The sequence below is a fragment of the Castor canadensis genome, chromosome 8, assembly GCF_047511655.1.
Source record: "Castor canadensis chromosome 8, mCasCan1.hap1v2, whole genome shotgun sequence".
Classification (NCBI taxonomy): Eukaryota; Metazoa; Chordata; class Mammalia; order Rodentia; family Castoridae; genus Castor; species Castor canadensis.
Genome location: NC_133393.1, coordinates 79,784,336 through 79,811,782, shown reverse-complemented (window position 1 = coordinate 79,811,782; position 27,447 = coordinate 79,784,336). Strand labels below are relative to the sequence as shown.

The 27,447-nt window shown below is 36.5% G+C and overlaps 1 protein-coding gene across 17 annotated transcripts in view; it reads right to left on the bottom strand.

The window, feature by feature from the left end:
• Pphln1 (periphilin 1) overlaps positions 1–27,447 on the bottom strand; it is a 111,927-nt gene that overhangs the window by 39,537 nt on the left and 44,943 nt on the right. For 12 of the 17 annotated variants that reach the window (XM_074083167.1, XM_074083165.1, XM_074083154.1 and 9 more), the window contains 4 exons: positions 16,823–17,034; positions 7,901–7,957; positions 5,463–5,542; positions 2,106–2,225 (listed from right to left, as the gene is read on the bottom strand). In XM_074083167.1, coding sequence (XP_073939268.1) covers positions 2,106–2,225; positions 5,463–5,542; positions 7,901–7,957; positions 16,823–17,034 — 469 coding nt within the window. The remainder of the gene's footprint in view (positions 1–2,105; positions 2,226–5,462; positions 5,543–7,900; positions 7,958–16,822; positions 17,035–27,447) is intronic. The other 5 variants (XM_074083157.1, XM_074083160.1, XM_074083166.1 and 2 more) reach the window with 1 other exon arrangement.

The window sequence follows — 27,447 nt, the reverse complement described above, 5'->3', positions numbered from 1 at the left end:
TTCAATATATGGAAACAATACCAAAAAGAAGAAGAAGAAAAAAAATTTAGTAAGACCACCAGTGAAATTTAAAGGGGCATAAATTTTACAGTAGGTAAGAAAGGAAAGTGGAACCAAGAAAGACCCTGAGTCTCACTATCTCCAACATTATTGCTTCTCTTGAATGAATATAAATTTAAGAGTCATGGAAGGCACACTCTAGACTTGAACAAAGTAGAAACATTGAAGCACAAAGAGTACCTTATACGTGGAAACAACACAGGTCACATTTTCATGTTCAAATATTAAAGTGATCTCTTCTATCGGGACGTTCTGATAACCTTCAAAAAACTTACCTTTTATTATGACAGCCAAAAGCAAAACTTTTGCAGACATTTAAGATAAAGTCTATCTCTACAAAACTGAAGACTACAACCTCCTTGATGGTTAGGATGCTGTTTCTAATGCAGTGTTTAACACAACAGAGTAGACTAAATTGTGAATTTAAAGCTACTATATATTTTTCACAAAAAATGTGAACTAAGCAATGAGAAAACATAAGCAGAAGGCAGATAATGAAGTTCTGTTACAAATTAAGACATATGAGAAACAATGGGAGATGGGGAGGGGTGTGGCTCCAGTGTCATAGCACTTGCCTACCAAGTGTGAGGCCCTGGGTTCAATCCCCCAATAATGCAAAAACAAAAACAACAAAATGACAGGGAGATGGAATGAACACACAGTTAATTCTTATATACATGAAATGAAGCCTTGCTTACATATATTCTTAATACCTGCACAAATAAAAATATGAAAGAAACCATAAGTTTCTCTTACTCCCAAATAGCAATTTTGACACACATGTTTATTGTTAATGTAAAAACCGCTGTTTTAATTAAAATAGCCAAAATTATTTTTAAAAACTTTATTAGATCCATTACTATATTGTCCATGCTTTTAAATAGTGCTAGCAAGTGCTTTAAAAAGTACAGCTTGATATTTCTGTTACATTTACTCAAGAATATGCAAATACCTCTATTATATAAGCTACAATAACAGGGATATCTTGACCTATTTAACTGCTATCGAAATATGAGATTAAGATTTTACAAAAGTATCAGAGTTCTGGTACAGTTTGTACTTCTCATGAGCATGGTACATTAGCTATTTTGGAAAGGATCTTTGATAATATGTGAAGATGTAATAGGGAAGTGTATTATTGTAATACAGAATTCCAATGCTTAATCCTTTTTATCAAAAAACCTTCTATGAAAGTTATCTCAAAGTACATCAAGACCCAGAGCTCTACTTTGGATATAAATAACTCTTACAATAGAGATATTTTTATATTCTCTGCCTATCAAGTCAAAATTAACTTTTCCAGCATCAAATCCTGTATCTAATAACTTAATTTAGCCTATGAAATTTCTCCATTTCCCTTTTACAGATGTTGTAGGTTATACAGAAATTTTTCAGTTCATTTAAAAATATTTTAGTATAGGGCCAAGGATGTGGTTCAAGTCCTAGAGTGCTTGACTACCAAGAATAAGGCCCTGAGCTCAAACCCTAGTACTACCCCCATTTTAATATGAACATTCCATACACAGTTTTCTATGGACCCAAAAGTGTTCTCTTTTTTTCAATAATCAACATTCATGAAAGGTCTCAGGTAGCCCAAGCAATGCTTAATTTCACACTTGGAATATCAAGTAATTTGCATAAAGTAGTAACATCAATATAAACAGAGCCCACAATACAAGTCAAATTAGACGTTTGTTCTGAATTCACTGGTTTATGACTAGTGGCTCAGCATGATTTCCTCTGAAATACTTTTAAAAGCAAAGACTATCGAAAGAAGTACATAAATAGTGCATTTTTACTGTACACCATATTCATACCTTACTACACCCCTAAAGTACTGGAGACATTCAGGCACAGTGTGATTACTGAATTTAGAGTCTTCCATATTTAGACTATACTCTGTGTGGTAAATTTAATAATCCAAGGGAAAATTTTCCTTCAAATATATGCTAAAGTTCTAGAGCGAACCAAATAATTCCTACTCATAATCTAAAATCTAGACAAAACTCTAGGCTGCAAAACATAAAAGGGAAGGTACACCATACCTCGAACTCAGAAATTTCTGGCAGGTTACTCTCCTCTGCCTTCTCTAGCTTTTCGGCGGCCCACTTGCTCGCAGCCTCAGCCAGTTCCTTTTCAGTTAGCCTACTGGGTTTGTCTAACACCTAATAAAAATCAAAAGGCAATTCTGTTAAAACTCTCAAGGGCTTTTAAGCTTCAAATACTCAAGAAGTACACTCTGCTAACACTTAAAATTGGATGGAGAATGCATACTTTTTTTTGTCCTTCCAAAAATACTCAACATAGGTTTCCTTAAGTAGTCATTACTTTGGGACATTATTATATCTGACTCAATTGCATTTACATAAAACTTCAGGAAGTCATCCAAAGAACAAAGCAAAAGACACTGACAACTCATACTAACCATATACAGAATATAAACATCATACTGATTTCAATTTTCTGTCCTTAATTACATTCAGTGAAATAAACAACAAAAAATTCCTATACAACAGAAAAGTCTAAGTATCTTATTTTTATACTTCGCAATAAATGGCATAAATCCTACTCTTTACACACTTTTTAAACCTAAACTTCAACATTTGAGTCTTCTAGTGCCTTTCTCTAATCAAATACAATATGAATAAAGTATGGGCTTTAGAGTAAAGACAGACTTGGATTGCAGTACAGTTTAGTCACTTGCTAAAAAGATTGATTTCATATACATAATTTATGATATTTTGAGCCTGGGCATTTACAAAATGGGGGCTAATAATATTCTCTCCACAAAGGAGCTATGAGAAATAAGAGAAGTAATAGACCTGAAAATGTCTAAGATAATGCTGATACTCTTTTTTTCTCTTTCATATTCACTGACATAAATCTATTGTATGAAAATATATTTGGAAAAGACAAATCAGTTCATGGCGGAACAACAAAAGCAAAGAAAATAAAACGTCTTTCTGGCTACTACCCAGGAAAGTTGGTCTGCACAGTAAGGTAGTTCTGACCTCAGAGCTCCTCTCTTGAACCTCTCATAGCTTGCATAGTAACCCCCACCCTAGGAGCCACGCTCCTACTCCTTCATGTACAAGATACTATATAAACTTCAACCACCGGGGTCTGTTCTTGGGTCTCATATACTTTGTGTGTGACTTCTATGCCTAAATGTACAATAAACTTTGGTTGTGTTCTGTGAATCTGTCTACTATGAGTGTTAGTACAAGACTAAAATTATCAAACTTTCAGAAGGAAGAGAAAATCTGAAATTTCCCTTCAAAGTACATACCAGTTACTCAGGAAGCCTAAATGCCTCACTCCAATGTTCTGCCTATACTGAAGGTTAAAAATGCATTGGAAAGTATTATGTTTATTATTACTAGAAATACAAGGTTTTTTTTTTAAAGTTAGAAGAATGCTGAGTGTGGTGGTATATGCCTGTAATCCCAGCAACTGGGAGGTAGAAGCAAGAGCATGTCAAGGTCAAGGCCAGCCTGAGCTACATAGTAATAAGACTCTGTAAAAAACAGACAAACAAAATGGGGGGAGGGGGAGAAAAAAGAAAAAGCACACAAAAAAAAAACTATATTCAAGAAAAAATTTTTATTCCTAATTTTTTTGAGTGTTAGGGAGCAAACACTAAAAGATAAATTCTCTCTAGTAAGAAATGAAGCAAAAACCTACCCTAACAATCTTTCTATTCATATGTGATTAAATGTTTATATGACAGTAACTTCTAACAGCAAAAAAATATTCTTATACAGGGCAACCATCATGCTTACAATAAAAGTTCCTCACCAAATCAGGACATGTAGCAAACAAAGCCTTCCACAGCTACCATGTGACCCTGGGCAAGGACACAGGGCCACACTTCCCTAGTATATATAAAATACAGAACGTAAATTCAATGTTCTAATTTCATTTTAAGACCTTATGTTTGTTTTTGGTTTTGGTGGTATTGGGGATTGAACTGAAGGCTACATGCTTGCTAGGCAAGTGCTCTCACTTCAGCAGCACCTTCAGACCTTAGGTTCTAATTCTGAAAATGCAACCATCTATGTAAAGCTATCAGAAAAAAATGGCTCAAATTCATTATGATTGTTTCCCATCAAAAAATATTTTTATAGGTAGCCCAAAGTCCTATATTGTGACTTATCCACAAATAAGGTAACACTTCAGGGGAAATTAATAGTTCATAAGCAATAATTTAAATTTTCACAGTAACTTGGATAAACAGATCTATTTACTATTTGTTACCTGACAAGACAAACAAGCCAGTTCTTCAGATGGGTAAAACATCCTTGAAATAGTTAACATAGAACCAAAAAAGAAGTATGTTAGCTACTTAAACAGCCAGCATTGGCTGGGCATGCCTGTCGAAGCACTTCAGAGGCTGAGGCCAGCCTGGGCTACAGTGAGACCTGTCTTTAGAAAACAAAAACAGGCATTCTAGAATTGGAGATGCAGCTTAGTGGTAGAGTGCCAAGCATGCACAAGGGCATGGCCCTGGGTTTGATCCACCACAAAACAAACAAAAAACAGCCTAGCATTCTAGAACCCTCAGGTTCTGAAGAAACTGATGATACAAGCTGTCACAAAGAAACTTTTTTGAGGCAGAGAAGCCTCTGCTCCTTGAAGCCTCAGAATAGACTGCCAGGTGATGCCTACTCTTACTGAAAAGTCAGAACTATCAAAGAAAGAAGAGCAAAAAGAAGTGAACAAGAGAATATAAGTAACAATTGTTACGGGCAAGAGAAAGGGTGTGGGCACTGTGAAAATGTCTATGTTTAAAAAAGAAAAAAGAAGATGGAAACAGCAAATCCTCAAATTGTAAATTTTTGAGAATTAGAAACACAGTGCCTGTCTTTACAACATGTTTTGAGATGCTGGGAAGTTAGGAATCAAAAGATACTGCAAAGAGTAGCTATAGCTTTGAGGAAATTATTTAACATCTGAGCCTTCAATCTGCTATAGAATGGAGATTAATACCTACTTATGTTATGAGATTTCTATATGAATTAATAAGAAAATAATATAGTGCCCATAATTGAGTAGTTATAAATGTTAATAAATGTTAAGGTTTCTGCCCATACCCCTAGCTCCTAGAACAAAAGTAAAATCTACAAAAGTGCCCATATGAATATGTATTCCCACCTGATTATGGTCAAAATGAGCAAGGACTACAGCAGTGAGCCCCGATTTTAATACAACCTAGAAAAATCTATGAGAAAAATGCTCGTTTATTCTGGCAGCTATTTCAAGTTATGGTTACTTAAAGTTCAGTTTTTATATGCAGAAAATTAGCCCAATAGGTATGACAATACAGAGGAAGAACATCTATGCTGCATAGTCCACCTAACTTTGTAATTCTACTCTAAACTGATTTTAGAAAAGTAACAAACCTTTGATGAAGGAACTGCAGAAGAACTTGAAGGTGAAGTGTCTCTTGATGTTTTCAAAGACTGCAAAGGTCTCTCTTTACCTATATAAGAAAATATAAGATTTCTAGCTCATTTGTTTCCAATTAGGTGATTATACAGCAGAATTAATGAGGAAGATAACAGACTTACTTTAGTACCAAAGTTAAGGTTTTAAATTAATTATTAAATTATGTTAATATCTAAAGTTACCCCTCTTAATGGTTGACAATATCAAAAATTTGAAGTAATTCAGAACCAAAAGATATCATATATGGCACTCTAAGTAAACAAAACCACAGAGAAGATGTGGGCAAAACACATTTTTAATCATGATGTGATACTTCCACTTTCCTGCTCCTAAGTGATAATTTAATATTATCACAATATAAATGCAAGGGTATTTACCATAGCTATTATGTAATCATAACAGAGCTAGCTAATTAGGGTAGAGCTCAAGGAAAGCTGTGTATAGGAAATTTGGGAGACACTCCTAAAATGCTTACACAGCTTGGATAATAAAATAACAAAACAATAATTCAGAGTACTAATCCCATGCCTGGCAGGAATAAATCCCCAAATATTTGTTAATGGGTTAAAATAAATCTCTATGAGATAAAGACATTAACCTTTATCTTTTATTCACACAAATTGCTGTATGTATATCTTTTTTTAGCAGTTTCCATAACAACCAAAAAATAGGCTTAAATTAAATCTTAGCGCTGTTACTAGTTGAAAATACTTCATTAAATTTTCACATATAATCTTCTGCTCTTATTGTTAAAAAAACTAAGACTATTAGCACCATGGGGAAAAGGAGTGAACAGCACCAAGTCTGAAGTCACACAGAAGCTGGTCAAGCCTAGAAAGTGAATTAAGGCCAGGAGAGCAGTCAAGAGCAAAAGCAGAGACCAAATGACCTCAAGACTGAGGCAAAGCCAGCTCTTCCTTCCTTGCTGCAGCTAAGAGAGCTAAGCAAGAGCCTTGAGACTCAAAGGCCTCCAACCACATATGACAGTGGTAAACAAAACCTCTTTTCAATGTTCTAAAGACCAGAGGCCTGCTCTAGACCAGCGGTTCTCCATCATGGACACTTTTGTACCTCCTACCCTCAGACACTGTGCCATGTGTGAAGATATTTTTGACGGTCATGAATGACAGATTGCCAGTGGTATATTCTAGGTACAGGCCAGGGATGCTGCTAAGCATCCTGTTATGGCACATAGTCCCTCCCCATAACAAAGAATCATCCAACCTCAGACATCACTAGTGCTGAGGCTAAGAACCCCTGCTCTAGGCTGCGTATTCCAATTTAGAAGCTTTTAAAGTTTTTAAAGGCTGGTGGCATGGTTCAAGTGACTAAAAAGCACAAGGCCCTTAATTCAAACCCCAATACCACCAAAAAATAATGTTCTGTTTTTTTTCTTTAAGTTTTTAAAAATATATAACCTAGGAGCTTAGGGTACCATATCCTCGTATCATAAGAGGCTCTCATACTAAGCAGACTTAAAAGTTCCTATAGACCTTAAAAAAATCAAAAGAAATATAATATAGACCATCACTACATTCCCAAATGTCCAAGAACATAATTTAGTCATTCTTTATTGCATTTACATTGCATGTGACAAATTCTACATTGTAATGTGATAGTGTCAGCCTATCCCACTACATCAAAAGTTCCCAAAGAACAAGTATATGTTATTTGTGAATAGCTATGGCCTACTTAACTAGAGGCCTTAAGACACGAGTGGGTACTCAAACTTAGGCAAAAAGATGAATCTTATTTTTCTACTCTTAGGTCTCAATAACCTCCCCATCCTACTTATGTAAGCAATCCCTTAAAAGATGAGGTGCTGGACCAATCAGCACAGCAGACCATGATAATTAAAGGCATAATTGCAGGCTCAGCCGGTGGAGGAGAGGGGGTTGCGACGACAACACTGTCATAAGCAGTTTACTATGCTCAAAGGCTAAGTTAAGCAGGTATCAACCAATCTCAGTGTGCAGAAGCAAAGGAACACAGACAGAAAGCAGGTGGCTTATCATGTATCCAAATATATTCATCTATACCAGTTACATGAATGTGAGGGCCAGACAAGAAGCAAATGACAAAGAAAAAGATGATAAATACGGCAGTCAAAGACCACAAAAAAGGTAAATAGAAATCCCTTGATCCTACCTGCCACTAACCTACTTATTCTATAGATGTTAGACTCCTGGGGGGTGGTTAGTCCTGATCAGAAATGGCTAGCCCAGACAATGTACCCATATCCTCCCAAATCCTACTAGGGGTCCCCTCCTATACTGGTATCCACATCTGGTGACAATACACTAACAGAGCAGTTATATAATTTTCCCATTTCCATCAATTCAAGCCTCCCACCCCTTCAAAATCCCAAATTGGAGTCTCACTCAACACTCACCTCTTTCTGCATTTCTTTCATTCTGCCATTTGTAGGAGGCACCAGCACGCGCGGGCTCTAGGGAAAGGTGGGCAGGGAGGAATTAACACCAGCACCTCTGTGCCCAGAGGGACAGGATAAGACCCCAGAAGTAGGAACGATGAGAACAGGAACTTCTGAGCATTTGCTGGTGACCCTAAACTCTTTCCTACCCTATATCTTCGAGCTGAGCTAGTACAGGAAAATCTTTGCATAAAGTTTGGGAGACCAGATATACCAACCCAAAGTACACTTCTTTGGCACACTGAGATGGCAATTTAGAGAAACAGATACATGACTGGCTCTGAAAACCTACCCTTTTATAAAAGAAATTTACATTTATCTACATTACTAAAATAGTGGATACAAAAACGGGCTTTCTCTGTGTTCCCCTTAATGTGCAAGAAATAGATTTAATGAAGATCCTATCATAAGAAGAGACCACCGATTAGCACCCCAATCAGACAGACTCTCACAGGTTGTCACTATTCTTCTGAGAGCAGCTCAAAGATCACCTGAGACTTTTTCTGCATAACAAGAAAGCCTTTTATTTTCTGTGGATCCCCCTCCCCCCACCACCTCACCCTTCCACAGCTAGTAGAACCTCCCAACCAAAAGCCCCAAGCCTCTGTTCTAATTCTGTATAAAGGTCAATTACTTGGCCCTTAATAAAAGGATCTTCCTGGAATAGTTTTGAAAATCCAGGAATGGGGGTAAGGAGGATAAAGGAGAATGATGGGGGATTGGGGGTAGTAAGTTCAAGTATGATATATTTGACATACTGTAAAAACTTTTGTAAATGTCACAATGTACCCCCAGCACAATAAAAAATTTAAAATTTAAATTTAAAAAGAAGGATCTGAGACCCCTGTGTTTGTATATGCACATAATAAACTTGTCTTTTCCCCAGTTGATCTGTCTACTGTCAGTATATTTCAATCTCAATTACTGAACCATCAGAAGGTGAGGGAAAAGTTTTAAACTCCTCTACAAAGGCCAGAAGCTAATCAAGTATTAAGAGAGGCCACTCAAGGATAGCATGGGCAGAAATGAATTAGAAAAGGACACTAAAATTTGAACAAGGAGCATGCCTTGTTCACTACAAGTATCTACTTTAATTCCTTCCATCAAGTTCACATTCAAAGAATTGGTAAAGGATCAATCATTCACACACACACACACACACACACACACACACTCTCTCTCTCTCTCTCTCTCTCTCTCTCTCTCTCACACAGAAAGGGGGAGAGCGAGAAGGAGGGGAGGGAGAAAAGAGGGACAGAAGAGTGAAAGATGAATTACCACTAGAAACAACAAAAAATAATACTGAGAAAATTATCAAATAGTCATTTTGACTTATTCTCAACAAATAACCCTATTACTAAATCTGGCTGATCATGCAACTTTCAAATATGGATTTTCTTTAAAAACAAATCTACCCCAACTTTTCCTGTATTTATAATCTTGAAATATTGTTAGCTTCTTTACTTGCAAACTCTTAACAGGAAATGTGCTTTCTAAACATTTTAAAGACAGTAGATAGGGCACATATTCTGACAGCAAGAACAAATAAACTCCTTAACATTTATTTCAAATCTTTCTATCATAGATCACATATTGCCATTTTTACTTTATTTCCCTAGGGATGATGGGGGAACCTGAAATTTTCTAAATTGTTTTGACACTGTCAGCAACTTGCCTTAAAATGTGTTTCAAGACACAGCATGCAAATATTGCCATCCTACTTTCCCAATAATATTGAGGACACAGTATCCCTTTCTGATTATTCACTGGTTATCAGGCAAGTTCTTCCTCTTGAGCAACAGATCTATTTTTATTTGTTTTAGAGTAAGGCACACTGAAAACTACTACTGCTCCTTTTCTGTTTGCTTTGGCCAAACAGCTTACCAACCACAACTGTTTAGTGCATGATGACAGACATTTATTTCCTGCACTATTAACTTTATTCTTACTTTTATTTCCTACCCCTCTTATTTACATAAAATTCTTCATCCATTCATTTAATCCTATTTTATTAAACGTTTATTTCATGAAGATGCCTCTAATTCTATTTCACATCAAGTCAATAGATAAGAATAGTCATTAGAGACCTGTACTAGAGCCTTATTAGTTCAACTCATTTTAGCTAGTAAGAGTGGACCATATCCATCTCTTCCAACTTTGAGTTCCATTATTCCATGCTGGCAGCAAGACAGTCATCTGGGATGAAGAATTTATCTACAAATATCAGCAAATACAGAGAATCAGGTATTTTTTTAACCCAAAAGAGTCAGTTCAACACACCCCTGGAGATCTACTTATTAATTTTATTCCAAATTTCAGAGACACATTTAGTTACAATTTCCCATCTGTGATACTTCAATTAGGCTTAGACCATTCAATTACTTCCTAACAAACCAGTAAAACCACCCAAACACAGAATCTTGAACAAATAAGTAGTTATCTTTTTTAATCCACTAAGTTTTGAGGTGTTTTTTTTGTAACACGACATGATATAATAAAAAAGCCTATTGCCCAAAAGTTTCTAATGACGGGATCATATTAAAACTAAAGGTCTCATTCTTGACCTCTATCATAGCACCTTAATGACTTGTACACAAGATTTCATATTTTGGCATTGATTTTCATACCTGTACTAGTCAGCTTTCTGTCACTGTGACAAAATACCTGATAAATAACTTTAGCTCACCATTTAGGAAGTTAAAGTCTATGTCACATGGCCCCACTGCTATGGGCCTGTGGTGGCACAATGTGTCATGGCAGAAGCACACTGGAGGAGGCTTGACCATCTCAAGGGGACAGAGACAGCAGAAGAGTCAGGGTCCAAAAATACTCTTCACACTCAAAGACCTAATTTCTCCCCAATCAGGCCCCACCTCTTAAAGGTTCCACCACCTCCCAATAATGCTATAGGCTATTGTCTAAGCAGCCAAGACAGGGGCCTTTGAGGACTCTTCAGATCCTAATACCTTTGTATTTTTGTGTTGGTCCCCCTACATCTTTTTCTTGCTCTTCTATTGGTTTTTGTTCTCTAAATGTGAATGTTCCTCTTGATCTCAATCTTTTTGCTCTGCTATTCTTACTTGACTTCAACCCACAAATACAGATGACTCTTAAATCTGTTTCACTAACTGCTTTGCATTCTAAGTAACAATATCCTTCTCAGGTATTTAATCATTACCTCAAATTCATCTCACACAGGATTCTAGTAAGTAGACCCTAACTTTCTGCTTGAGGAAGGTTGTTTTTAAACATCATTCTTGTCTTGCTATGCTTGCTTAAAAATAAATAAATAGTTTGTCGGGTACCCGCTACCACAAAAAAAGTTTTAAATCAGGACAAAGAAAAAAAAGAAAAAAAACAGGAGAGAAAAATTCTGTGGGTGGCAGTATGGAAATAGAATTTCATGTGTATATACTGATGAATTAAAGAATAAATAAGGAAGAAAAAATAAAAAGGAATTTCAAAAATAGTCTCTGACTTACTATGGTTCAACATACAATTTTCTAACTTCACAGTGGTGGCGTAGCCATTTACATGGCATAGTCATTTGCATTCAAGTAGAAACCATATTTCAAATTTTGAACTGTTCCAGAGTTAATGATATACTGTATGACACTCTCAATGCTGAGCAATGCTAGTGAACCACAGCTCACCGTCAGTCCTGCCAATCACAACCATGAACAACTGAAACTCTACAGTGTGCTGTGTTGATAAACTATGAAGTTAAGAAGGTTAGGGATATTAAATGCCTTAACAATAGTCTCAAGTTATGGGGTTTATTGGGATATGGGCCTATTTTAAGTCAAAGAGCATCTAAACAGGTTTCTTATACCAGGTTTAAAAAGTTTTTCCCACTGAGGAGCTGGCAGAGTGGCTCAAGTGGTAAAGCACCTACCTAGCAAGCGTGAAGCCAAATTCAAACCCCAGTACTGGAAAAAAAAAAAAAAAAAATTCCCATTGAAGTGAACTTAAAAGCATAGAAACAGCTTAATGATTCAAAAACATTCAGAAAGTTCGGCAAGAGTTTCATAGTAATTGCTGCAAATCTAACATGATCTTTCAAAAATATACTTTCTTTCTACTAAAAGCAAGTCTAAACCTAACCAGGAGACATCTAACTCTACTAGCTGCTATTTGTTATTGATAACTTATACTAGAACAAAAGGTTCTACAGGAAAAAAAAGAAATCATCACAAACATGAAGTCTTATAAACTACTGGCCTCTCAATAGAATGCTTAGCAAATAGAGACAAAACAAATACCTTTGAATTCAAGACAACTTCACAACACAAGTAGTATAGTCACCTCTCCTTCAACAGCTGAAGCTTTGAAATGGAAACATTAAAAAAAGAAATAGAAAGTAAACTATGAACAGATGAAGATGTGGCTACACAAACACTGAGACTGTTTCTCTGGATCATGGAAAAGACATGGGAATTGCGTGGCTTTGGGTTAAGAACATGATTTCTCAGAAAACTTGCTGGTTTACTCAAGAAAATACGAAACAGAAAATGCCTACACATAAGAACATTCTGTTTTAAAGATACCCAAAAATGTCAGGGAAAGGACACCAGTAAAGGTGTTGAGATTTGCACCACCTCTGATTCTCCCAAGATCATCTTAAGAAGGTCAGATATACTAGTCTTAAAACATCATTTTTAATTCTTACACACTTTCAGTTATCTAAGAAGAATTTTTTTTTTTTTTTTTTTTTTGTGGGATCAGGGTTTGAACTTAGGGATTCCTACTTGCAAAGCAGGCACTTTACTGCTTGAGCCATACCTCTCATTCATTTTTGCTCTGGTTATTTTGGCGATGGGGGTCTGACAAACTATTTGCCTAGGCTGGCCTTAAATCATGATCCTCCTGATTTCAGTCTCCCTTCCAAGTAGCTGCTAGGGTGAGCCACTGATGTCTGGCGCAGAACAGGTATTTAAAAAGAATTAAATACACATGAACAATAGACTTAATTTTTTTTTTTTTTTTGTGGTACTGGGGTTTGAACTCAGGGCCTTGAGCTTGCTAGGCAGGTGCTCTACTACTTGAGCCACTCCCCTGCCTGCCCTACTGGGCTTCCTTTTAAATGTCTGCAAATGTCAAGAAAAAAAAAAAAGGAAATGGGGGGCTGGGAGGTTTAAGACCCAAAGTCAGAGCTACAGAAAAACAGACAGGCAAATCTTCCACAGTAACAATATTTTAAAAATTCAACCAAATGTTATACCCAGCCTCATAAATAAGTACCACTGGTAACTTTGACATTAATCCCTAGCAAATGTCTAGAATCAATTAATACATAGTTTGTGAATACTCACAAAAATCACTCCTATAAGCCACATGGATTTACAAAAATAAAGAAAGGCTATCTTTATGTCACTGTTTCACCAGAAGAAATGCTTTGCAACTGTCAAGAAAGCACCTGATAATGTCTCCCATGAGATTCTCAAGGGGAAATAAAGGCAAATAATGGCAAAATTGGGGGGAGGGGTCCCCCTAACAACTGGTTGAATAACAGCAATCAATACTAATCAAAGGTAGAGGTTAACACAGAAATCTCTGTAAAGGTTTCTATATTTGGCCTTATGCTACACAACAAAATTATTAATCATTAATAAAAACACATCAGACACCCTTGATTTGCAGAAAAAGAAAACTGTCCTTATTAAGTTGTAATGTATAGGATCACTAAATGAGATTTAGGATCTCTATAAAAATAATAAGCCAAAATTAATTAGACTACATTTAGCATTTACATATATATAATTTTTGATGTATTAATGACACATAAGCAATTATACCTGGAAAATGTACAGACCAAGAGATATTTTATTTAATACTATTCCTGTGAAAATGGCTTAGGTTTCAGCTGCCTACACTCTCAATAAGGACCAGTAGTTAAATGTAGTTGCCAAAATAAAAAGTTCACTTCTAATTTTATAACTTAAAAGGAAAAGAAAAACTGGGAAAGCAAAAGAATTGGAAACCATATCAAAAAGGAACAGCAAAAGTAACCAACTATATTAAGCCTGAGGTGAAAGATATAATGGTGCTCCTCCAAGAGTTACAGACACAGTTTTGTACATATAGAGGTATGTCCTAGTAATTAAGATTCTACAGAATGATGTAAACTGGGCAATCCCATTTCAATTGCTCAGAAGCTACATAATCAGAGGCAACCTGCTTTATCTCCATGAAACTCAACTCTCCATGAAAAAATCCACACTGCAAGGCTGTCACAGAAATTAGTGAGCTACATATATAAGATGGGTAGAGCTCTGCAGCACATAAAGTGCTCCATAAAGGCAGCCATTGCTTTATTGTCTTTTAATTTTTAGAAGGCTTAAAGACTTCTATAAAAATATACAGAAAGATACTCCTTGATTTATGGTGGGGTTCTATGCCAGTGAACCCATCATAGTTGGAAATAATATAAGCTGAAAATGCATTTATAATACACTTAACCTATCAAATGCCACAGCTTAGCAACACAGCAAGTGTGATGCTGGGTGCTTCCCCCGCTCATCACAGGGCGACTGGGAGCCAATCACAGCATCGTGAGAGTATCTCCCCACTTATCACACTACATATGCACTTTTTCATGACTCTACCACAGAAGAGATATTAAATACATGTAAGAACCATGAAGAATTAGTCCTTCAACAGTTACTGTGGCCCAGTTGATGAAACAGGTAAAATTACTATGAAAACAATGAAAAGGCAAAATTTTTTTAGTTGAAGAATTAGAAAAATGAAGGTGTGAAGAATAAAAAAATCATTACTTTAAGCTACAGTTTGTATTTATAAAGCCATTTAAAATCCTCATGAAAATTTCAATTACATTAGAAAACTAAATTTTAACAAAATGCTAAAATTAATTCAGTTTACACTACTGGTAACTGAAGGACTTGCTTCTCAGGCCTTCACTGAAGAAAAGCAAAGTGCCATCAATATCTGTAACATTCAAGTGGTTTGTCTGTTTACAGTACTGTGGATTGAACTCAGGGCCTCATGCTTGCTAGACAAGCACTCTACCACTTGATTAATGCCCCTACTCCAATAGTCAGGTTTAAAGCAACAACTGATATCACAAATATGTCAAATAATTTTTTCCACTTATTATTTAAAATGAGATTTCTGCATTAACTTTTTATGAACCAGTCTTAAGTGTTCTGAAAGCACAAAAAAGGAATATAGAAACCATTTTCCTTCTATAACCTAAGTAGTTAAGGAACCAAGCAAAGTAACTTGTTGAGAGTTTTCCCAGAACAATTATCTCAATTAATGAACTTTACTTTCAAATTCAAAAGACTAAAGAAAATAAACAGGCAGTAGAAGCTCTGTGTCATTTAACTTACCCAATGTTTTGGTTTCCCAACTTTGTTATCTTTCTATCACTCCAGATAGTAAAGACATTAAACCTCAAAGGACACATATTCTAAGACAGAAGCATCACACCATGGCTCATACATGTTTCATTCCAATATATTAAGAGTTTTAGACACAAAGTAGAGAAAAACAGAGAGAAGATGCTCTCCCCAGAAATTTCTGTTTTACAGGACAAGTGAAAAATTAAAGCTAATTCACCACTATCTACCTTTGATAGTTTCACTATAAGCTATCAAATAAGAATCTCATTTCTGTTTTACTATTTTATTTATGTTTTGTTAGAAAGGGTTCATCTGCTAAGTGTGGGATGCATGCCTGTAATCCCAGCACTTGGAAAGCTGAGGCAGAAGGATTGTAAGTTTGAGACTAGCCTCAACTTTGTGTCTCAAAAAACAAATGAAATAAAATAAAAAGATATAAAATTTTAAAGGGCTTCATTACCATTTTCCAAAGATATATTCTTAATATCATTAATGGATTTGAATTTAAGTGAAACTGTATAGGGAAAAAAATTCTTAACAGGTCTGTGCCTAATGTTGGGTGTGTCTGGACATGAGAGTACCCAATAGTTTAAAAGTGTTTCTCTTCTTAAAGCGTTTTTGTTTGGGGATTTTGATTATTTTTGTTTGCATGTGTGTGCTGATGGGACTGGAGGGTTCGGGAGATAAAAGGAAAGGGGAAAACACTTAACGCTAGTCTCCACAGTACAGCTTCCAGTTTTTTAGAAGCAAATGTTTCTCAAGCAAATGTTAAGTAATTAGGCATATGTAACTTGCTGTTTGTTTTAGCTCCTGCATGACCATTCATACACCTGTACCCAAAAATATACTTTTTGGAAAGCCTCATAAATCTAGCTCTACAAATAATAGACAACAGATAAATGTTCGCAAAACACAGGAAACCAGAACAGCTCCAAGGGTAGACAATGTGCTGACAAGCAGTCTTCCACCATTCTCACCACGCAGGAGGCAAACACTGCTGAATCAGAGGTCTTATTTGAAAAAGACAGTAAATGGGAAGGAAGTTAAAAAGGAAAGAAAACCACCTCGACTTTTCTGTATTCTATGTCTTTGTTTATAATTCCTTCTACTTAGAATGCATTTCTGCAATTGCAGAAATGTGAAATAAGATGAGCCTAAGTGTCATTTCCTTCATGACAACTATTTCTCCCAGCCTGACATGCTCATGTCACATTAGCTAATTTACATTTTTGTATCAAAGCTATATTTTACATAATTAGTAATTTTATATAATTACTGATACAGTTGTTATTAGCTAGTAGAAAATACGTTCATTCTAGTTCCTTGGTGACAGGGATATACTTAGGAAAAACTGTGTACGGTATTCACTATACTTTAAAGATTTCTGTAAATTTGAAATTTTTGAAAAGAAATACTTAAAAAGAAAAAATTATCTCTTATAGCACCTGTAAGCCAGTATGACTCATTCACTTTCATCAGTGGAAGCTGTGAAAGAAAAAGTCTTAAAAATACATACTTCTATGTTGAGACTGATGGAATGAATATGTTTTGCTTCGTTCTGGAGAGTAGCTTCTACTGCTGACACTAGAGCCAGATCTGCTGTGTGGGGAGTCCTTGCGGCCTCCAGGTGACTCTCTGAAAAATGCAGCATCCCTTTTATGGGGTGACCGTTCTCTTGAATAATGGGAAGAATAGAAACTTTTTCTTCTAAAGCCATCTCTCATGTCCCTTTGAAGAAAAAAATACAATAATTTAATTACAGCTTTTTTCACAAATGGCCAAAGCTCTGACTATAAACTAACCTCTAACTTGCAGTCTTGGTTCCCCTTTGTTTCCAACACCTAGCATTGAAGTCACTAAACAAAATGAAACTAGCAGTGAAATGTGATTTAGAATGCACCACTTTTTCAAAGTTTGAAGTAGAACTGGGTGGTTAATTTCAAGTTACTTTATTCTAAGCAAGCACAAACTCTACTCTGTGAAGTCCTGCAGTCTCTACTTCTCTTGTCATTAATAAACCACACAACTACTATACTCTCAAACACACCTAGAAATGCCAAAGATTTACCAAGTGAAACTTTTCATGTCCTATTTCTTAGGGTTGAGCATCCCTAACCCAAAAACCTGCAAAATCTGAAATTTTTTGAGTACTAACATGATGCTCAGAAAGCTTCATATTTTGATACATTTCTTATTTTCACATTAGAGATGTTCAACCAGTAAAATTTAAGCATTATTTAAAAAAAAAAAAAAAAACTCTGAAAACTACTGATCCCAAGCATTTCGGAAAAGAGATACTCAACCTGTACTTCTTTGTTCCGCAGAGTAGAATTTAGAAATGTGTGGAGGACTTCTGGGTTGTCATGGGGGTAGGAGAGTATTGATGGGTAGCGGCCAGATAACTGTTTAAAATCCTACAATACCCAAGGCACTCACCCCTCATCCCCATGCACCAAAAAATTAACTAGTCCAAAATGTTAATAATGCTGAGGTTAAGAAACCCTAGCAAATAATTATTAAATATTTGTTCTCTAAAAAAATTTAAATAAATAAAAAGAAAAAAAAAGAAATTTTTGTTCTCAGAGTTTGTATCTTTAGTATACAGATTGTTGTCCAGCCCTAAATACCATGTTTACAAATCTATTCTACTTTCATAATTAAAATTCCTTATTTCTGGTAGTACTGTGGGTTGAACTCAGGGCCCAGCACTTGCTAGACAGGTACTTTACCACTGGAGCCACACCCCTAGCCTTTCTGCTGTGGTATTTTTGAGATAAGGTCTCACTTTACGCCCAGGCCAGCCTGACCATGATCCTGCTATCTATGCTCCCCCCGGTAGCTAGGATGGCAGGAGCACATACCACCAAGCCCAACTGTTGGTTGAGATGGAGCTCACAAACTTTTTGCCAAGGCTGGCCTTGAACTATAATCCTCAAGAAGAAAAAAAAAAATTGGCTATTGATATAAATTTGTCTGCAAAAAAGCAGTATTTAAACCCATGAGTACAGATGAAAACAAAGGCTAAAAAGAACAAAGGGCCCAGAATGTAGGGCTAAGAAATATGTATGTGTATATATATATATGGAGAAACAAAAGATGGGAAACAAAGAATAAATCTCAAAAGAATGAGAGAATGGCCAGAAAAACACAAGAAAACACAAAAGAGTGATTGTCCAGGAAGCAAAGGAAAGAACATTCTAAGAAAGGGATTAGGTTTTTCTACATTAAAATTAAGTGAGCTCTTACTAAAAATTTGCTTGGGGGATAGAGATGGACAAGATCATATTCAGAGGAAAGACTGAAAACACAAAATGCTCAACTACAGTTTCCTAATCCCAACACCAGATGGCAGTAAAATCACAGCAGTTTGGACTACCAGCTTGGCCAGGAGACAAGACAGGGATGTTAGACTTCAGTCACTCAGAAAAATGTAGATCTTTCCCTTCATATCCACCTCTTCTACTGCTTACCAATTTCAGCAAAAACATCACAAAAGGCAATTATCCTAAGTATGCTGTTTGAGAAAGTAGCAATGTCAATGAACTCATTTTCTCAGGTTGCTACTGTATGTATAATACATGTTATATGACAGACCCTATGGAGAATTACCAGGCTCTGAGGAAGCTTACCATCTAACTAGAATTTGTGAGAGAGGTGGCAGTAAATGCTCAAAAAGGCTGGGACTAAGCCCAGTGGGTGATGCAGGCCTACAATCCCAGTAGTCAGAAAGCTGAGGCAAGAAGATCAAGAGTTCAAGGCTAGCCTCTACTACATACCAACATTCTGTGTCAAACCAAAAATTATAAAAACATTTTTAAAATTTCTAATTAAAGAAGAAAATTCTCATATTGATGGCAAAGTTTTATGGTTTTTTTTTGCCCGGCTAACATTCCTTTACTTTTTTTATTCGTTTATCCATATGTGCATACATTGTTTTTGCCATTTCTACCCCCTACCCCCACCCCCTCCCTATCCCCTCACCCCTTCACTTCCAAGCAGAATCTGTTCTGCCCTTGTCTCTACTTTTGTTGAAGAGCGAGTATAAACAATAAGACAAAGCAACAGCAAAGTTTTAAATGTTAATGTTTGTATTTACTTAATATTAACAAAACCATTAGAAATAAGACTAACATACCAATAAAAATAGACAAAGGACATAAAGATAATTCAGTGGAAAACAGAAAGTCGTATCACTAAATATTTAAGATATTAAAGTTAAGATGCTTTTTCCTGTCTAGTAGTTAAAATGAGGTTAAAAAGATACTTAAAATACACACACACAGTCTGTCTCTAGATGGGACTGCAAATCTGTCAGAATGCCACCTTCTTCCCACAATCTATACAACTGTATCTGTAAACATCTGACATTTTGTAATTGATTTCATAAAACACTACAGAACACTTGCAATTCCTTCTCTTTTTTGGCAGAGACCCACTACTGAATGTAGTTTGCACTGCGTTTCAAACGATCAAAACATTCCAATAGTCTGCAAGTAAGATGCCTGCCTTAATGTTTATCATTTTCATTTCATTTCATCATTAACAAAGGCATACATGCAGCTACTGTGAATTCTGATGGAAACTATGTAGAAAATTTTGGATTTGAGAGTATTCTAGATTTCAGATTTTCAGACTGGGGATGCTCATTCACCAAGGTCAATGCAAATACTGCAAAACCTTAAAAAGTGTGGAACCTAAAACACTTCCAATCTCATGCATTTTGATTAGGGACACTCAAACCATAGTGTATAACATGTTAGTTTTATGAAACTGCTGAGTCCTAATTTTCTTTTTTTTTAATTTTGTCTTTTCTTTTTTGGTGCTGGGATCAAACCCAGGGCCTCATACATGCTAGACAAGCGCTGTACCACCAAGCTACATCCCAGCCCTTAATTTTACTTCTGAATTATCATACAGTAATAATACAAGATTTCATTGTGGTAATTCCATACATGCGTTCAGTGTACCTTCCACAAGTTCACCCCCTCTATTATATTTCTAACTTTCTCCACTCCTCCCTTTTTTTTTTCAAGGTATTTGGTGGGTCTCACCATGCTATCTTCATATGTGTGTATATAGTGTACTCAAACCTCTTCACCCCTCAATATCCTTTCCCCCTTCACACTCATTTACACCCCACAGACGGTCCCCATACACATTCGTGTACCATCATCATCCTTTTAGCTCTAGGTTCACAAATGAATAAGAACATGACGTGGCCGTTTGAGCTGGGCTTATCTCACTCAAACTGATCTCCAGTTCCATACACTTTCCTGCAAATGATACGATTTCATTTCTCTTTATGACTGAGTAACAGCCCATGATATAGACACAACTTTCCTTTCCTGTTCATTGGTTGTTGGGTGCCCTGGCTGATTCACAGGTTGGCTATTGTGAGCAGACCTACAACAAACATGGACATGCAGCCTAATTTTCATAAATTTTTATCCTCCACCTTATAAGCATGATTTATGATAAATTAGGGTGAAAATATAAATTCAAAGTCTTGATTTTCTTTTTTATTATGATAGTATGGTGTGAAGGCTGGGCACCAGTGGCTCATACCTATAATCCTAGCTACTCAGGAGGCTGAGATCAGGAAGATAATAATTCTAGGCCAGACTGGGCAAATATTTTCCCAGCCTGGCTTCTTTATGATCTAAATCCTGAAAGGTAACTATAGATCCCTAACCAACTTAATACTTGTTTAAAATACTTACAGGTTTCTGTTATCTTGTATATTACTTAACATTGTTTAAAATAACTTCAGATGTAAAAATCCAATTTTTAATAAGAAAATCTGTGTGCTGTCATGCACTGCATACAACACTTCAGTCAAGGATGAACTGCATATATGAGTGTTCTCATAAGTTTGTGTAAGTACATTCTACAACATTTGCAAAGCAACAAAGTTGCCTAAAGACACATTTCTCAGAACATATTCCTGTTTTTAAGAAAAGCATGTCACAGTCCTGAGTTCAAACTATAGTTGTACAAAAAAAAGGGAAAGTGTCACTACTTAGAATCACACAAGTAAAATATGAAGTTACTCTATATAAGTGCACAACTATTTCTTGAAGAAAAGTATAAATTAAAGCCTTACATATAATGTGACTAAGTACTTAAAAATCAAAACATAAAATCTCTACAGATTATCACTAGTTTTCCAAAAAATAAAGAGAAGAATTGATTAACAGAAAGTAGCTCTTTACTCACATTGTTCTTTAAAAATGTCTTGGTTCCAATACTTGAAATTAGCTCCAAAATTCGACCAACGCCAACTAGTATAATTTTCTTTGGGCAAGTGTTATCTTGATTCTAATAATGAATTTTGTTCATTTGTTCTAACCTGGACTCAAGCATGCTGAGTTGACGTGAAAGAATACTGGAGACTTGGGCCTGTCTTTAATGCCTTTTTTCATAAATAACGATGTGAAACCACACTGCAAGTAAGACAAAGTTCCACTTACCATACAGCCTTCAAATGATTGGGTTTCTAGCTATGTTGGAAAGAGGGTATCAATATATATATGACATGATGAATTCAATGCAATAAATTACAGCAGATCAAAAGGGGATTTTGAAAAAATATAAAGAATACAACTAGAATGCTTATAATTTTCAAAAGATACATATTTTACTGAACTGATGCTTTTTATTGTCAAAAAGTACATGGCTTGTTTGAATTGAGACAGTATGTCTGGCTTCATCACAAATATTTCACCTATAGCACTGGGCAAACAAAGGAGACAAAGTCACCTGGAGAACGAAAGATGGGAAGAGCCAACATCCCAAGAGTGTTACCTCTCAAAATGGGGTCCTTGGACCATCCACACTTAATTACCTGGCATACTAGTTTCAAAAGTAGCTTTCTAAAGCTCAGATTCTCTTCTTAGTACACACTTCCGAAGTGAGTCTAGCCACTCACACCAGTCAAACCAGATAAATAAGTCCCTCAATTTTAGCACAGTAAAATTCAGTAAAGTAAGAGGAAAGGATATAAAAAGAGGGAAGGAGGAGGAGAAAGAAAGCACATTATTTGTTAAGGACCTAATTTTTCTCTTCTCCTCATTCAAAACTGCACAAATATTCCACACAATGTATGCTGCTTCCTTTGTTGTCAACAGAACTTCAAAAGGGATTAAGATTTCAAGAATCACTTTGTGAAGAATCAGTTGGCAACTAACAAGACAAACTTTTTATTTTTACAGATTTTTTTTTATTGTTTTATTATTCATATGTGCATACAAGGCTTGGGTCATTTCTCCCCCCTGCCCCCACCCCCTCCCTTACCACCCACTCCACCACCTCCCTCTCCCCCCCCCCAATACCCAGCAGAAACTATTTTGCCCTTATCTCTAATTTTGTTGAAGAGAGAGTATAAGCCATAATAGGAAGGAGCAAGTGTTTTTGCTGGTTGAGATAAGGATATATACAGGGAGTTGACTCACATTGATTTCCTGTGCGTGGCAAGACAAACTTTTAAGAGTAAATCAACCATATACCTCAAATATCTTTTTCTAATGTGAACTGGAGAAATGGGGGCACTGTTACCTCTTACTCTAGTCTAAAAAAAAAAAAAAAAAAAAAACCCAGGAAAAAAAAAAACACCAAACACCTCTCTTGAGGGTTGACCTGAAATTATGAGTTTGATAACCAAATTCAGAGCTCTTTCCATAAAAATCACAGCTAAAAACATTCTAGGCATGAGATTCCCCAACTAAAATGTATTCTGAAAGAGACAATCTTACCTGTGTTATTCAGTTTGATCTGTAAAACCTGAAATATCGTCTATCCTTGTGAATATAAGATATGCCTAAACAGCTATAATAAAATATCAAAAAAAACTTCAAGAAAAAAAAAGTAATGACTCAAACCCTTAAGAAGTTTATGTAATGACTAGGGAAGAGTCCAGGGCAGGCATTCCAGGAAGGTGAGATTCTGCCCCACCAAGTAATCCAAAGTCCCAGAGTCAATAACCACTGATCTATTACATTTGGCTTCCAAGGTCACGTTTGATGTCATTCCATTCCAAAGCCCACCTGGCAACAGGGGAGGGAGGGGGCAAATGTTGGAAGAATACATTTAAAGTGTCACCTGCAATCCTGGCAGACAGGAGGCAGAGGCAGCAGGATCATGATTTCAAGGACAGATAGGCTAAATAGCAAGACCCTATCTCAGAAAAATAAATAAAATGAATTAATGAATAAATGTAGAATTAGAACTCCTTCTCACATTCCATTGGCAAAAAGTTGGTCACAAGACCCTATTTTTATCTACAAACAAGGATAAGAAATGGACTCTAAGTGTGTAAGATGTATGGAGAAAAATAAGCAGTCTTTGCAAGAATTATGTATTTCAATTTAATAAAAATTTCTGAGCCAGATAATGTGTCCACACTATAATCCTAGCACTGAGGAGATGAGAGGCAGAAGAATTCATAGGTTTGAAGCCAGTCTGGACTACATAGTCAGATCCTGTCTTGAACCCTGGCTCCTCAAAAACAAAAAACAAACAAACAAAAAGATGGATTATTCCACATAGGAAAGAGAGCAAGAATTGAGAAGAGAAGCCAAAGCCAAAAATACAGATTTCTCAAGTCATCAGCAGCAAATACAGGCCAGTGTTTCTAAAACTCCAATCTCCAGAGCCTCTGCAACACAATCATTCATGAGACTTGTTAAAAACACAGATACTAAGATTCCACTTACTGATCAGAATCACTTGGGGCAGGGGATCCCAAGATGGCGGCTAGAGGGAGGAAGAAGAAAGCGAGCCTCCTATACTGAAATCTTGGAGAGATGCTGGAGACACACCTTGCAGGCAAAACCACCAAGAAGAGGCAAAACTTTGATCCCGCCACACCTCCAACCAGCGCAGAGAATCTCCACTTCAAGTTAAACGGAGAAACCAGGAGGGCCCCTGGGCCGCCAGTGGCCGGCGCCCAGATGGCTTGGAAAGATGCAGACAAGGTGAGCTTAGCGGTACCGCGTTACTCCCACAGACAACCGTGGATCAGAGCAGCATAGCCCCCTGGACATACCGACCTCCACCCGGGAAAAAAGAGAAACTGAGTAATAAGCAACAAGAACAATGAAGACACAAGGAAAAGAGGGTGGGACACAGTGAGCACGGAAGAGAGGGGGAAGGGGATCCTTCCCAGAAATGTAAATAAACAAGCCGGGTGGGCAGTAGAAGCTTAGGCAGGAGCCCGTGCCCAGCAGGAGTGGGAAAGCTTGTGAGAGTGGCGGAGGGAGGAAAACTCCACAGGAGAGAGGGGAAGACCCACGTGAGCTGTAAACAAACACAAGGGCCTGATAAAGCGGATGCAGTGCACCTCCCCCAGAGTGCTTGGAAAGTGGACAGCTTGTAGCAGAGGCTCCCACACAGGAGAACTCCGAGTAAACAAAGCCTGTGGGGCCAGGTGAGTGTTAAGCTCACCCCTGTGATCTGCATAAATAACGGTCCAGCAACAGCAGGCTGACAGCAGCGTGCAGGCAGACTTTTTTTTTTTTTCTCTCTCTCTCTCCCTGCCTTTGATAAAAAAACAAGCGAACTACACCTGCATGCTGAAAAACTTACCGAAACTGTATTGCATTTGAACTTGCGACACTTTGTACATTTTTTTTTTGTGCAGTTTTGTTCTACTTTATGCGTCCCCTTTGATGAGACAACTACAGAACAACATCTGAGGCACCATCTCCAGGACTGGAGACTGAGACGGACACCAAAATTATTAAGACTGAAACTTCATTGCATTTGAACTTGGAGGTTTTTTTTTTCTATTTTTCACTTTGTTTTATTTTATTTATATATATATATATTTCTTTCATTTACTTATTTTTTATTTTTATTATCTTTATTCTTTTTATTTTTTATTTTCAATCCTCTGTCTCTCTAATGCCTGTTCAGCTTACTGTCAATTAGTACACTAACACTGTTTATACCTTTGAAACTTTCTTGTTTGATTCCTTGTTTTGTTTTCTCCTACTTGTCTGTCTGTTTTTCCCTTTTCTTTAACTTCTTGCTTTCCATCTCCTCTCCATTCTAAATATTACTATTGTTATTATTATAAGCTAGAAAATACTTAATTGCACACAGTACAGGGACAGTAACAACAATCCAGCAGAATAGAACAAACAGAAGACAGAATCTCAGAACTTGAAGATGAAATGGTAATTAAAGGAAAAACAGAAGAAATATTAATTAAACAACTCAAGACCTGTGAAAAGAAAATGCAAGAACTCACTGACTCCATCAAAAGACCAAACTTGAGAATCATGGGCATCGAAGAAGGAGAAGAGGTGCAAGCGAAGGGAATGCGTAATATATTCAACAATAACGGAAAATTTCCCAAATCTAGAGAAAGGTATTCCCATACAGATGCAAGAGGCCTCGAAGACCCCAAACACACCAGATCAAACTAGAACTACCCCATGACATATCATCATTAAAACAACATTGAAGCAGAACTTGCTGGGCCCAAATAGCAAAGAGTCTTAGCACAAAAGTCTCAGCTGCTCCAATCCAGCACTCATTTACGTCTCCTCCCTGACTATGTACGTACCCATTATTTTCACTGACAGGAGCATTTATTCCCACAGAGGAACAAACATTTTAACTGTTTTACCTGTATTTAGGGTTGTAAGCATCTCATGTAGAACAAAGGCATTTTTGTATACTTAAGTAACAATATAGTAACTTAAATTGTTCTTGCAAAAACTTTCAAAACCAATTTCTCCAACTTCTTCCTTTTATTGAAATTGAGTATGCTGAACACAAACACTATCTTCCCTTAAGCTACTGAACAGTAAATACACACTGATGACCCCACTTCAACATCCTTGGTATACGGAATACAGGATTATTTGAAATCCAACATCGTTAAGAAAAGGGGAAGTCCAATAAACTTGTTTAAGCTTGTGCCATCCAACTATACCCCCTATCATAGTCCATAAAGACATTAACACAATGACAGGCTACACTACTACCATATATCCTACCCTCTTCATTGTTAACATTTCAAAATTCATGGGCATAATCTGTGTGATACTATAAATTCACAATTCTTTAAGCACCTCCTATCTCTTTACAATATTTTAGCCACACACACACACACTTAAATTCTAAATCTTGCAATCGTACCCACAGGTGCCCTTCATCAGAATTCACATTCCACTATCACATTCCATCAGTTTCCTTACCCCGACTACAATTCCACCTACAACTTCCAGGTATCTTTAGTCTCCTTTATTTTTTTAGCAGTCCATGACTGTCATACCAGCCTCACTCACTGCCCTTCCAGCCTAACCACTCTGAATAACAACCACTTTCCACCCTTGCAATTCTCATACACAATCTTAGTCAGCCCAAAGCTTCAATGAATTCCAAAATCTGTGATTCTTCACTGAGATCACTGAACGGTCATATCATAGAGGAAAATAACACAAGTCTATAGATTGGATGAAATATGGTGTCAGTCTCTAACTGCCACTATTCCACTCAGTAATATTTTTCTTACCATTGGTGAGTTAAAAGCTCCCTTGTACCTCAGCAAATATTACTTATCTTGATAATTTCTTCCCAAAGCCCTCTGACCTAGCACCAAACCCTTTACTGTCAACAGTAAAGTAAACTTTTTCTAAACCACAGTACAGAATGAGTGCTTCTGCACTTATCTTCCTACAGCACTTTATACAACCTCAGCAAGTATCACATTATCTATTTGTGCATTTATTTTACTCACTAGACAGTAACCTAGTGATACAGGGCAGTGCTCTACATATAGGACATACTTTATAAAAACTTGTACCACTGAACTAAACCAAAAAAGATTTTATATTGGTATTCTCTATCAAAAATCATAATGCTTAAGATGACAAAAATCACTAGAATAATCAAATTAAAGATAAAATCTCTTTAAAACAATACATTGTAAAACTAGTGGTTAAAAGTAGTATGAGGAATGGTACAGCCCAAAAAAACACCTTAATTTCAGATGGGAAGAGTAACTTCATAATGAAAAAGAGTTTGCAGATTCCATATTAATCTTATTGGTCTTGATGAAGTTAACACCACCAATAAGGGGGGAAATCAACAACATGTGCAACCTAATAAGAAGCGGTTAAAAGAATACAAAAT